This window comes from Chanodichthys erythropterus, chromosome 23, assembly GCF_024489055.1.
Source record: "Chanodichthys erythropterus isolate Z2021 chromosome 23, ASM2448905v1, whole genome shotgun sequence".
Classification (NCBI taxonomy): Eukaryota; Metazoa; Chordata; class Actinopteri; order Cypriniformes; family Xenocyprididae; genus Chanodichthys; species Chanodichthys erythropterus.
The window spans coordinates 5,625,267-5,639,600 of NC_090243.1; the positions used below are offsets into that span (position 1 = coordinate 5,625,267).

A 14,334-nucleotide genomic window follows, 5' to 3' on the forward strand; every position below is an offset into this window, starting at 1 on the left:
AACCTGTAAGACCTTCGTTTATCTTCGGAACACAAATTACAGTTTTTCTCCATTGGTTTGGCTCATTTCTTGAAACAGAAATTACATTCTCAAAACAACATGGACAAACCTCCAAACCACTTGGTAATTGTTCACAACAGAATTGATTTTCTCATTCATTTCATCAAATTGCAAATGTCTAAGTACATGTCTCAATGTCTCAGTACAACTTTGCAAAAGATTAAGTACAGGTAGCCTACATTTAGCACAATTTCCAAGTGAATAGATCTTGTTGATCTAAACTGATTGTTGATTCTCAGTCTAATGGCTGTTCGCTCCAAAACGTGTGAGCGTCATTTCATTGTATAAGTCATCACATGCACAATAGTCTGTTCAATTGTTTCAAATTTCAGTAAGTCTAGTCATTGATAATTTCCCCCCTCTGTCAGGGTTCTGTCACTTCAGTCTTGTTTATTTCTTGGTTTTGTGACAGAGCTCTGACACTCCCGTTCTTGTCGGGTTTTTGTTTGAGCGTACGGTCTCGAGGGTTCTCGGGGCTGTGCGCTCTCTTGTCTGCGTGCTTTGTTTCATGTTGGGAGCGTGGCGTTCGGATCCCGGCACTCGTGTCTAGTTTGGTTTCGGTTTCGTGTCGGGATTCGGACACTCGCGCTCCCAGTCCTGTCTTTATTGTGAGCGCACGGTTTGTGTGTATGTTCACTTGCCGTGCGCTCTTGTCTCATGTTTTGTGTAGCACGCGGTGATTTCCACCTGCCGCGTGCTTTCATGTTGTGGTGTTGTCTTGTGCAGCACGCAGTCTGTGTTTCACGGGCTGCGTGCTCTCATGTTGTCTTGTTTTGTGTGAACACGTGGCTTATGAGTTTTCATAGTCACGTGTTCATGTCTCGTCTTGTGTAAGCACATGGCTTGTGATTTGTCTTCATTGGCCATGTGCTTGTGTCTTTGTTTTGTTTTGGTGTGAGCACATGGCTTGTCATGTGTTTCTTTGTGCCATGTGCTCTCACGTCTATTGTCTTGACCCCGCCCACCTTGTTACCTCATTATTGGTTGATTTGCCCCACCTGTCCTCCCTTGTTACCTGCCTTGTTTGCTCTCCTATTTATTCTCCTTGTGTTTGCAGTCCTGTGCTGGTTCGTTGTCATATTTTTCCTGGTGTTTCCTTTTGTCAAGTCAAGTCAAGTCAAGTCAAGTCAAGTCAAGTCAAGTCAAGTCTGTTTTCCCCCACGGGGTTGTTTTTGTTGTGTTTTTGTTTTTATTTTTATTGCTTAATAAAATGCCCTTCTAACCTGCATTTGAGTCCTCGTCCTCCCTACACCTGACAGAACGAACCAGCCAATTGAGGACTCAGCAGAAGGATGGGCATCTTCCTTTTCCCATCTCCCAGCCCCTCCGCACAACTGATGGTGGATCATCGCAGCAAGCTCCTCTCTCTTCGGCAAGGGGAAGCCAGCGTGAAGGAGTTTGCTCACCTGTTTGTGTTTACAGCGGAGGGGCTCAACATCAGCGACGCAGCGCTCAAGGACATTTTTAACAGCAGCCTTAATGAGCCCGTCAGCGCCTGGGAGATGGGAATGCTGGGGATTTTGTCCTTCTGGCAGTTTGTGGGGTTTGTTTACAACCGCGGAGAGGAGGGTGGCCTTCCCCCTCTTGGTCCACCTCCCATTCCCCTCACAAGCTGCCAGGTCCCCAGTCCTCCGATGACCTCTTCGGGGAGAGGGAGGAGGAGGAAGAACAGGTCAGCCTCATCTGCCACCTGCCCAGAGGTGGCTGAAGCCACTGCAGCCTCTCCAGTGGTGGCTGTGACCGCTGCAGTCTCCCCCGAGGCGACCAAGGATGCTGCAGCACCCCCAGAGCTGACCAAAGAAGCTGCAGCGCCCACAGAGGAGGTAGGCACAGTGCCACTGCCTCACCCTCACAAGAGGAGGAAGAGGAGAAAGAAGCCTTCCTCCAACCCTCAAGGCCCGGAGGCCTTTCCAGAGCCCGCTGTAGGCCCGGAGGCCTTTCCAGAGCCCGCTGTAGGCCCGGAGGCCTTTCCAGAGCCCGCTGTAGGCCCGGAGGCCTTTCCAGAGCCCGCTTCAGGCCCGGAGGCCTTTCCAGAGCCCACTCCAGCCCGTGAGTCTGCTCCAGAGCCCGCTCCAGCCAGTGAGTCCACTCCAGCCAGTGAGTCCGCTCCAGAGCCCGCTCCAGCCAGTGAGTTTGCTCCAGAGCCCGCTCCAGCCATTGAGTCCGCCCTAGCCAGTGAGTCCGCTCCTTCGGTCAGTCCTGCCATGGCCCATAAGGCTGTCTTCACCTTCTACGCCTTGATTGTCCTACGTGCCTGGAGGATGTATTCAGGGTCTGTCGACCACAGTCCAGTCTGCCAGCCCGAGCCCGCTGTCGTCCCGAAGCAGCCCGAGGCCGCTGCCCTCCTGGAGCAGTCCGCTCTTCATGTCGGTCTGGTTATGGCCCAGAAGGTGGTCTTAGCCTTTTATGTCCTGGTGGTCTTGCGTGCCTGGAGGATGCACACTGGTGTGATTGACTCTGGATCTGTCGGCCAGTTCAAGGCCGCTGCCGTCCCAGAGCAGCCCCAGCCTGAACCCACTGCTGTCCCAGAGCAGCTTGCTCTCCCTGATACGGCCATGGAGGCCATCATCAAGCTGTCTGCCCTGCCGGCGCCACCCCAGCTGTCTGCCCTGCCGGCGCCACCCCAGCTGTCTGCCCTGCCGGCGCCACCCCAGCTGTCTGCCCTGCCGGCGCCACCCCAGCTGTCTGCCCTGCCGGCGCCACCCCAGCTGTCTGCCCTGCCGGCGCCACCCCAGCTGTCTGCCCTGCCGGCGCCACCCCAGCTGTCTGCCCTGCCGGCGCCACCGCCGGCGCCACCCGAGCGCCTTGCCCTGCCGGCGCCACCCCAGCTGTCTGCCCTGCCGGCGCCACCCGAGCGCCTTGCCCTGCCGGCGCCACCCCAGCTGTCTGCCCTGTCGGCGCCACCCGAGCGCCTTGCCCTGCCGGCGCCACCCCAGCTGTCTGCCCTGCCGGCGCCAGCTAAGTGGTCTGCCCTGCCAGCGCCACTCGAGCGCCTTGCCCTGCCGCTGCCTGCCAAGCTGTCTGCCCTGCTGGAGCCTGCCTGGATGGTCCCTCCAGTACCGCCCTGGTCCTTAGCCAGGACCCCAGACCAGCTGAAGCCCCCCTGGTCTGTCCCGCCGGTCCCGCCCTGGTCTGTCCCGCCGGTCCCGCCCTGGTCTGTCCCGCCGGTCCCGCCCTGGTCTGTCCCGCCGGTCCCGCCCTGGTCTGTCCCGCCGGTCCCGCCCTGGTCTGTCCCTCCAGCTCCTCCCTGGCCCTCAGCTGGGACCCCAGACCTGCCTGAGCCTCCCTGGCTCAACCCTCCCGTCCCTCCCTGGTTTCCTTAAGACATTCTGTTTTTGTTTTGCTGGCTGACTTGGCTCCCCTCCCTCCCTCCCCTCTTTGTCTTTGTATTCTGATGTTCTGTCATGTTGTCTTGTTGGTGTTTTTTGTCTTGTGTCGTGTATGTTGTCATGTTTGTCTTGTGTCCCTCGTAGGGACGCCAGGTGGCGTCCCTTTAGAGGGGGGGTAGTGTCAGGGTTCTGTCACTTCAGTCTTGTTTATTTCTTGGTTTTGTGACAGAGCTCTGACACTCCCGTTCTTGTCGGGTTTTTGTTTGAGCGTACGGTCTCGAGGGTTCTCGGGGCTGTGCGCTCTCTTGTCTGCGTGCTTTGTTTCATGTTGGGAGCGTGGCGTTCGGATCCCGGCACTCGTGTCTAGTTTGGTTTCGGTTTCGTGTCGGGATTCGGACACTCGCGCTCCCAGTCCTGTCTTTATTGTGAGCGCACGGTTTGTGTGTATGTTCACTTGCCGTGCGCTCTTGTCTCATGTTTTGTGTAGCACGCGGTGATTTCCACCTGCCGCGTGCTTTCATGTTGTGGTGTTGTCTTGTGCAGCACGCAGTCTGTGTTTCACGGGCTGCGTGCTCTCATGTTGTCTTGTTTTGTGTGAACACGTGGCTTATGAGTTTTCATAGTCACGTGTTCATGTCTCGTCTTGTGTAAGCACATGGCTTGTGATTTGTCTTCATTGGCCATGTGCTTGTGTCTTTGTTTTGTTTTGGTGTGAGCACATGGCTTGTCATGTGTTTCTTTGTGCCATGTGCTCTCACGTCTATTGTCTTGACCCCGCCCACCTTGTTACCTCATTATTGGTTGATTTGCCCCACCTGTCCTCCCTTGTTACCTGCCTTGTTTGCTCTCCTATTTATTCTCCTTGTGTTTGCAGTCCTGTGCTGGTTCGTTGTCATATTTTTCCTGGTGTTTCCTTTTGTCAAGTCAAGTCAAGTCAAGTCTGTTTTCCCCCCACGGGGTTGTTTTTGTTGTGTTTTTGTTTTTATTTTTATTGCTTAATAAAATGCCCTTCTAACCTGCATTTGAGTCCTCGTCCTCCCTACACCTGACACCCTCCCCTTTCTGTCAAATACCCCCTGTAGTACCTCTGCATAGGGGTACATGTACCCCAGGTTTGGAACCACTGGAGTAGTGGCCTATAGTATATTGAACTTGTGGAGAACATAGAACATTCCTATGTAATTGTCTCTAACTGTAGTGTATGACTGATTTGATGTTTTCTTTTTTTACGCTATTGTAGAGAATAATGGCATTGGAAGGAAATGAGCGACCAGTGAAGAACTGTTAGTTGTGAAACTCCAGCTTTATTTACAGCACTGTAGGCTGCATTTATATGGGAAAAGAATTTAGTTTTGAAGCATGAGTGAACAGTTTTGGGAGAGATATGAGCTTTTGCAAGTGAGCCATAGTGTTGTTCTGAACTGTAAGACTGTTTTGCTAAATGATCTTAGAGTTTTGAGAATGAAATTTCGGTTTCAAGAAATGAGCCAAACCAACGGAGCAAAACTGTAAGATATTTTTGATGAAATCCGAGAGGTATATGACTCCATATGAGTCAATAGACAGCAATTTAACCTCCTCTGTCAAGGTCCAGAAAGGTACTAAAGACATTGTTAAAATAGTCCAAATGACTACAGTGGTTCAACCTTAATTTTACGAAGCAACGAGAATACTTTTTGTGCGCAAAAACAAAACAAAAGTAACAATTTTATTCAACGATTTCTTCTCTTGTGTGTTATTCTCATACGCTGTTTAATTTTTTTTTCTGTGGAACATAAAATATACTGAAGATCTGTTTTCTTTTAACATACAATAATATTCAAGGGTGTCCAAAACAACACTTTAACCACATTAAGTTTCATTGTATGGACAAAAGATAAAGTTATTCTGCAAAAGATTTAAAGTCATACAGGTTTGGAACAACACGAGGGTGAGTAAATGATGACACCATTTTCATTTTTGGGTGAACTTACCGTTTAAGCCTAGAAAAATGCACTAAATAGCATATAGATGCACTGAAAAAAATTATTTTTTGATGCTGTTCACTTTATTTAAACAACTTATTTTGATTCAACACCATTGTATTAGGTTTCTGGTTCAAATTCAATTGCTTCATGTTAAATTAAGTTGAAACAATTACTTTTTGACTTAACTTGATGTTTTCATATTAGAATAACATGTTTCAATCAAGTAAACCCAACCAGGACTCAATCAAACAGGATTTTCACTTCCCATCATGCTTTGCAAAGGGGCTGAACTAGGAGTGTAAATGTTGAAATAAAGTGTTATTTTAAGCAGTTTTTAGGAAGATGAGAAAATGGAAAGACTTTTTATTGTTTACTGTTTTATTATGTTGGTATTTAAAAGTTTCTGTTAATTAAATTATTATTTTTTGGTTACCATTGTGGTGAATTGTTGCACTTGTGCTTGGGTTGAGGACCTGCTAACAAAATTTCAAATTACTTTAATAAGAAAGTAATCACTGTAGTAGTGCTCTGAATTGCATTTCCCAAAAGCATTGTAAGCCTATGTTGATTGTAAAACCATTGCCCCCAATGGACTTATGATCAATTTAGGCTTTACGATGTTTTTGGTTAAGGCAATTTAGGATGAATCCAGTATCACATCTAGATTTCTAGCACATAACATCACAAAATTAAACAAGAAGAATTAATTGTAAAAATCAATGTATATGAAACAATTTATTTTTTATTTATTTATTTATTTATTGCTTTTTATTTATTTTATTTTAAATGAACACAATTGATTCTAGTTAATTTAACATGGTTGATTCTATTGGATTTTACTTGTCTCAATCATGTGGAACCACTGTCCATGATTGAATTGAGTAAGTTGGACATAACTATTTTACATGGATTCTTCCTTAGTCAGTTATTTTGTCACAACTCAAGGATTTTGCATAGAGTAAAAATAAACCTTTAATGTTAATAGAAACTAAGTTGGTTGTGTGGAACCACTGTCCATAATTGACGAGTTAGTTTAAAGTGTCATTTTTTTGAGTGTGTGAAGGAATGCATCACATCCATGGCTCCAAACCAAGTGAAGCAGCACAGAGAAGAGATTCCTCTTCCTGGAGTGAAACTGTAGTATTGAGCCACAGATGTAAGGCAGCCTGTGGGAGCAATTGCACTGACCTAGAGGCAAAGAATCTGAGAGAATTCGATATTGACTGCAATACCCCTAGATGGCACAAGTAAATATGTTTAATATGGAAATGTGAGTTAAAACCTTGCAATTACAAGGTTGTTCATGCATATTTCAAGCAAAAGGAGATGTTGAAAGCTAAGGGCAATCATCTGAGTCTCTGGCTCATAGTCACCATCTTTAAACGAAGGGCATTGAGTGTTTGATGGAGGTCTTGACCCACAGCACGAACTACAGAAAAGGCCTGTTCATGTCAGCGATGCTATTACTATATTCAAATGAGGGAGGCGGAGCTTGAATGCAAAGTGTTGCTCTCAGTGATTCCTGACAATTTTAGTCCAGACACATTTTCAATGTACAAGTTTTAAGTTTAAAGAACAAGTTGTTCAATGTCATATCTCTGGTTAAGGTGTATCAACTTCACAGAAATGTTTTAATTGGCATTATGCAAACTGACCTTTCGAACAGAAAGGCCCATCATAAGCTGTGGTTGTGCAGTCACAGGAATAGCCATTGTATTTCTCCTCACACTTGCCGCCATTACGGCAATACATCCCAAAACTGGTGCAGTGACCAGAACAACCAGGCTTCACACCAGGAGTGACTTTTGCCCTCTCTTCTAAGTCAAGAGTCACCCCGTTCATCTTCAAAGAGCGGATGCATCCGAGAAATCCTCTCTGACCTCCTGCTGCACCTGGATGAGAAATGGAAACAAGACTAGTCAATATTTCGCTCGACAATGGTCTTAATAAAAGCATAAGTGGCACAACAAAATGACATGGTCCTTCATTTTTATTGCAGGCTCAACAACAATCTTGAAAACAAAAGCTTAAATGAGAAACACTAAGTTTCAGCCAATAGTTGAACCCCTTTTGGTGCGTTTCATTCATTACGGCATGTACCATTCAATACAATAGACCTTGGAGAAATCAGACACCATTAGAGTTTCACTTCCAAGAGAAAATAAATATTTACCAATTGCTCAATGTTGTGCCCTTTTCATTAAAAGGAAACTGCCTAGTTAAACAGAAATCATACAATAATTTGCTAGATTAATACTAGATTAATAGTAAATATCCTGGCAGGATGCATCAATTATTTACTAACGGTAAATAATAAAAACACACAAGTACAAACCTACTACAATTTATCAAGCTGCCAATCGAGAAAGGTTTATCAATTCGTCCAGAGAAATATGGATTGGAGTATCTATAGATTAGAGACACTTCAGTGTGCTTATTCTGTACAGAACAAAAAAACAAATACAGTTTTCAAAGTTTTCTAAACTCAGTTTAACTCAAACTCACATTAACAGTGGAGTTTTAATTGAAATGGTGACCTGGTTGCCTATTTAATACAAAACAAACTCACTGAGTCCTTTGCTAATAAACCTGAGTGGAACTCTTATCATCAAATGTATAGTAAATATGCTCTACTATTATAAAATGTAAGACACAATGTCTCATGTTTCAAGGACAAACACAAGATAAACACACAAACACATTTTAATTAACATTTCTATTTATACCCCATTGCATGATTGTTCCAATTGGATTCATGTCACTTAGCAGGCTTTTTCTACTGCCCTCGTTTGTTACTGAAGAATCAACTTAACAAAACTTTTTCACCAGCATTGTTTTAAACAACACAAGATGTGTTTTAACTTTTAAAAAAAAGTACAGTATCATGAATAATATGCGTGAGGAAAGAGGCTTTTATGTCAAGCTGTTAAAACTGCCTCCATCTCTGATGAGCCCTGAATTGGAAATTATTTTCTAATGAAACTGTAATGAATTAGCATATTACATTTATTAGACCATCCTGCCTAGTGCAGTAGTTTTTCTGCTTTAACGTTTGCATTGTACAGTCTGTTTGTAGCCTTACGTTACAGCAAAAGATCATATGTACAAAATATCACAGACAGACAGACAGATGATAGATAGATAGATAGATAGATAGATAGATAGATAGATAGATAGATAGATAGATAGGTGGATAGATAGGTGGATAGATAGATAGATATATGATAGACATAATGATAGTATAATAGTAGACAGATAGATAGATAGATAGATAGATAGATAGATAGATAGATAGATAGGTGGATAGATAGATAGGTGGATAGATAGATAGATAGATAGATAGATAGGTGGATAGATAGATAGGTGGATAGATAGATATATGATAGACATAATGATAGTATAATAGTAGACAGAGACAGACAGATAGACGATAGATAGATAGATAGATAGATAGATAGATAGATAGATAGATAGATAGATAGATAGATAGACATAATGATAGTATAATAGTAGACAAGAGAGACAGACAGACAGACAGACAGATAGATAGATAGATAGATAGATAGATAGATAGATAGATAGATAGATAGATAGATAGATAGATAGGTGGATAGATAGGTGGATAGATAGATAGATATATGATAGACATAATGATAGTATAATAGTAGACAGATAGATAGATAGATAGATAGATAGATGGATAGATAGATAGGTGGATAGATAGATAGATAGATAGATAGATAGATAGATAGATAGATAGATAGATAGATAGGTGGATAGATAGATAGGTGGATAGATAGATATATGATAGACATAATGATAGTATAATAGTAGACAGAGACAGACAGATAGACGATAGATAGATAGATAGATAGATAGATAGATAGATAGATAGATAGATAGATAGATAGATAGATAGATAGATAGATAGATAGATAGATAGATAGATAATCTAGGTTACACTAGACTGTTTGTTGGGGTACATTTTACAAAAAAGTTACCTACTGTCCTGACAGGCCCATGAAGCTGGCTTCCCTTTTGGAGAACACATACCGCCCAGACGTGCAAGCAATGAAAGAAAGAAAAATAACACCAAAATATAAAATAATAAAAAAATAATAATAATAAATTATATATAATAAGAAAATCATTTAAAAAACATGCAGTGATGAGAAACTTAATGCATAACCAAGGCCAAGCTTTAAAGAGAACACAAAAAGAAAAACAACTTGATGGTGGGTAGCAGAGAAGTATTAAAGATTCATGTAAACAGTGAATACCGACATATGCATATTATAAAACCAGGAACTAATGCAAACGTGTTAGTTGCTGTTAAATCAAAGGTCTGCTTGTTATTTGAAATGAAGAGAAAGACAATAAAGTACGAGCATGCATTTAATCCTCCATTAAATATAAAGAGGCCACTATAAATGCAAAACAAATTTAAATAGAAACAAGCATCCATGGGTGAAAGGAAGTAGAAGGCAATCTGCTTTATCAATAAATTAAGGCATGGGACTAAATGGTGCTGAAAAAGTGAGCACAGAGCAATTCATAAGCAGAGGAGAGGAGGCCAAAGAGAGGCTTGACAGGTCTGGACATCTCCACCCCTGCCCACTCAGCACATATAAACCAATTAGCTTTCCCACTGAGGGTCAGGGATTAAAGACTGAGAGCTGCTCCCTGCAAACATTCACATCAACATTTTACATTTCTACTGAAACAATGGACAGGGATTAGACATTCATTTGAACTGAAAGGCTCATTACACCTAACCCTAGTGTGCTTGATAATGAAACTGAAATGCCAGTCCAAAATTCTTCCGATCTAAATCCAGAATAAGAATGAAAATTTCATGCGCTCCATGGACAACATGTAAATGAGATCTAGAGAGGGTTACGGCTTAGGCTGGGCAATATATTGAATATTAATCCATGATGACCTTCTCATTAAGCTATACTTGTTTCAAGATCCAACATTCATATACCATCTAATTTAAACTTTAGTGGCAAAGATGCAGCTAGAGTTGGCAAGATTGATTTATTTCCAAAATCAGTTCACACTGTCCATTTCAAAAAAATAAAATAAATAAATAAATAATTAAATAAATAAAATTTGTTTGTGAATATTTCAAAATTTGTATTCCTGTGTTGGAGAATTTTGCTTTACAAAATCAATTAATAGCTTTGATATCAGTTAAAACTAGGGCTTTCAGCTCATTTTCTCCTTTTTGGAAACCTGGACATTTCTCTTGATGTCAAGCTTTAAATATGCAAACTAGACAAGCTTTCTAAAAGCTTTCTCAAGAAAGCCATCGGGGTGTATTATCTTCCGTTTTCTTAATGAGCGTCAGAGTCATTTGTTGAAAAGAATAAGTCAAAGCACAAAATAGCACAATGAAAGCCCAAAGCTATTCTGTTCAAAAGATAATTGCCTCATGAGTGACACAGCTTTTTCACACATTTAAAGCCATAATAAGACTCCTTGCTAATGTTAGCATAGCTCACGTGACACCATTATTAGTCACATTCCCTGCTGTACCCAAGACATTTTTCTGCCATATTCAGTCAAACCCATTTTCAACTTCCCTTTCTTTACAGTAGACTTTTTCATACTTTGGAGGCGAATAGGTTCCCCAGGGTTCCATGTCATTAAGTGCAGATTTTAATAGCTACACCTGCATTAGACTGCTGACTATAAATACATTTTCACTTTCAGACACACGAGAACATAGAGCGCTGTGCACAAGAGAAACAGCTGATTTTTCAGCAAAAACAGTGAGAGACAGGGAGGAAAACAGTGAGAAAGTGATGGAGAGAGAGAAAAGAGAATAATTCAAACTCAAAAGAACAGCTAAGAATAGAGAGATTCAGGAGGAATTGAGTCTTTTTTGAGTACACTCTTAAAAATAAAGGTTCCAAAAGAGGGTTTTCACCATTTCACCATTTTTTGGTTCCCCAAAGAACATTTCAGTAAACTGCTCTCAAAAGAAACATTTTTTTCATAGTGTGAAGAACATTTTAATAATCTAAGGCCCGTTTAGTGTGTTTTCGGTTTAAAACACATAACTTCTGTTATGGACACTCCTGTTGTTTACACTACTCCGGCATTTTCATCCCTTGAAAACTGAAACTTTCGAAAATGCTACAGACACTGTTTTAGTTTGAAAACTCCGGGGTTGCGTTTCAGTGTAAAAAGCTTTTGAAAGCTTTTGAAAACTTTTGAAAATGAAGGTATGGAACACAACAATAACAGACCAGGGCTGCGTTTCTCAAAAGCATCGTAAGTCTAAATTGATCGTAGAGACTGTTGGTACAATGCTTTTAGGAAACGCAGCTCAGAGCCGTCTCTCTCAATGGCTTTGTAACATACCATCCTCAACGACCGTGTAAACAATAACATGGAGACCGAACTGCATGCTTTTCTGACTTTGTGGTCCTTTTTAGCAGCCGTTGTTCAGTTAAAGGTGCAGTGTGTATTTTAGGAGGATCTATTGAAAGAAATGCAATATAATGTAAAGTGAAACTATGTTCCCTTTCATGGGAACATCGACGCTGCGTAAGCGCTTTGGGAACGCCTCTGTGTGTTACGTCTTGAAGCACTCGTGAAATCGAACCAATAGTGTGACGGGACGTCAGAGCGGGTGACGTCACGGACCAGGAAACTATAAAGCACCCTTGAGAACAAAGAACGCCAGCTTCTGAAGTCTTCAGCAGCGCTCTGTGTTATCGTGTGTCTTATTTGGTGTTGTCTGTCCCTTTATATCTACACAGCAAACAAAATATCTCTTCGTCCGAGGACAAGAGTATTTTAGTTCACCAAGCACATATAATATATACATATATATATTGTGAGACACAAATGGCGAGTTCAAGCAAGCAACAGTTTGTTAAGTGCGTTCATCCCTGCCCTCGCTTCATCACGGGCGGGGATACACACGAGATGTGCGTTGCTTGTTTGGGAGTGGAGCATGCACAGGCAGCTCTCGAGGGAGCTGTCTGTGTACATTGTGAAAAACTGACGCTCCGTACACTCCGCTCACGCCGCGCGTTCTTTGACAAGAATAAAGAGGGCGCCGCGGCGAGTGTTCCCCAGGGTTCGGGTCCCGCTGCTGCCGAGGCACAGCGGCGGCTTCAGTCCTGGGGTTCACAGATGGATCTGGCGGAGGGGCTAGAGACGGGTCCTGCCCTATCTCAGCCTTCACCCGCCAGACCCAGTGTCTCTCCCCTGGCTGCGGAAGCACGCGCTGCGGTTTCTTCCCCCAGGGTAGAGGCACCTGCACCGGCGCTTCACTTATCCAGCTCCGAGGAGATGGATGTAGCGAGCGTCGGGGCTGGAGAGGAGGACCCGCCATCCTCATCTCCAGCTCATGAGGAGCTTTTAGATGTTGTGACTCGGGCGGTGGCAAAGTTAAAAATAGAATGGCCAGAAGAAAGATCAGAAGCGCAAACAAAAAGCAAATTGGATGAGCGCTTTCTCCCCGCCCGATCACAGCCTCAGCCCCGGGGATTGCCGTTTTTCCACGATCTCCACACCGAGGTGTCGAGATCGTGGCACAAGCCAGCACAATTTCGTGTTTACAACCCACAAACCACTCTATATAGTAATATAGTAGGAGGTAAACAGCACGGTTATGGGGCGATGCCTCAGGTTGAGGAGACGCTCGCGAGCTATCTCTCGCCTGAGACAGCATCGTCCCTAAAATCCCCGACTTTGCCCACCAGACCCCTGCGTACAACATCAGCGCTGGTGGGCAGGGCTTATGCCTCAGCAGGTCAGGCGGCCGCATGTCTCCACACTATGGCCATCCTCCAGGCATATCAAGCCGACCTGCTGGGGGAGATAGACGAGAGTGGCGAGGCGACTTTTGACGCTATCCAAGAGCTCAGGAAGGCTACCGACTTATCTCTCCGGGCCACCAAGGAGACGGCAAAATCAATAGGCCGCTCTATGGCAGCCCTGGTGGCCACGGAGAGACATTTATGGCTCAACTTATCAGATATAAAAGAGCGAGATAAGTCTGTGCTTCTAGATGCACCTGTGTCTCCCCTGGGCCTCTTCGGCGACTCGGTTACATCTGTCGTTGAGAGGTTCCAGGAGGCAAAAAGACAGTCGGCGGCCTTCCAAAAGTTCCTCCCTCGCCGCTCTGCCGAGGTTGCTGAGCGGGAGCAGCCTCGGCCGTCTACAAGCTCCTCGACTGCGCATAGAGCGCAACAGAAACAAAGTGTTGCCACCCGTGCTCCCCCGCAAAGATCTTGGGGACCGGGGAGGGCAACGCAAGCGAAGCCTTCCAAGGGTAAGACAGATCTGCGGACTGTCATTATCGCGAGGAAGGCTTCGAAGAAGTCCTGACGTCAGGGGTTCAGGACTTCTGAGGGCAGCCCCTCCGAAGAGGGTCTTGTAAAATTAAAATCTATAATACTAACCCCTCTTCGGCGCCCTCAGGGGGCCGTTCTGCCAACCCCGCCGTCTCGTGCGTTACGGGGCGCAGCGGCCCCCACCGACCCTCTGAGGAGGGCCGGTCAGCGCTTGATTCGACTTCTTCCTGCCGGTGCGCCGCTCCAGGGCGTCGAGCCAAGTGCTCAAAAAACACCAGAGACCAGCCTCGAGAGGTTGGTTCCCTTAGTAGAATTTTTGGAAGAATGGAAACGTCTTCCCAATATTTCTCAGTGGGTACTGCAGATGATAGAAAAGGGTTACAAAATACAATTCGGGTCTCGCCCGCCCCAGTTCAACGGGGTCCTCCCTACAGTGGTAGGCCCCCAGCAGTCTCTGGTCATGGAACAAGAAGTTATGACACTTTTGCAAAAAGGAGCTATCGAGAGGGTTCCTCCTCCCGGCAAACAGTCAGGGTTTTACAGCCGCTACTTCATAGTTCCGAAGAAGGATGGAGGGTTGCGTCCTATTCTAGATTTACGCATGTTAAATCGCTCAGTACAAAAGCTCAAGTTCAAGATGCTTACACTCAGACAGATCAC

The 14,334-nt window shown here is 44.3% G+C and overlaps 1 protein-coding gene across 1 annotated transcript in view; it reads right to left on the reverse strand.

Annotated features, from left to right (window-relative positions):
- cntnap2a (contactin associated protein 2a) overlaps window positions 1-14,334 on the reverse strand; it is a 301,573-nt gene that overhangs the window by 49,368 nt on the left and 237,871 nt on the right. The window contains exons 18-19 of the mRNA XM_067378732.1: window positions 9,362-9,391; window positions 7,012-7,248 (exon numbers count right to left, since the gene is read on the reverse strand). Coding sequence (XP_067234833.1) covers window positions 7,012-7,248; window positions 9,362-9,391 — 267 coding nt within the window. The remainder of the gene's footprint in view (window positions 1-7,011; window positions 7,249-9,361; window positions 9,392-14,334) is intronic.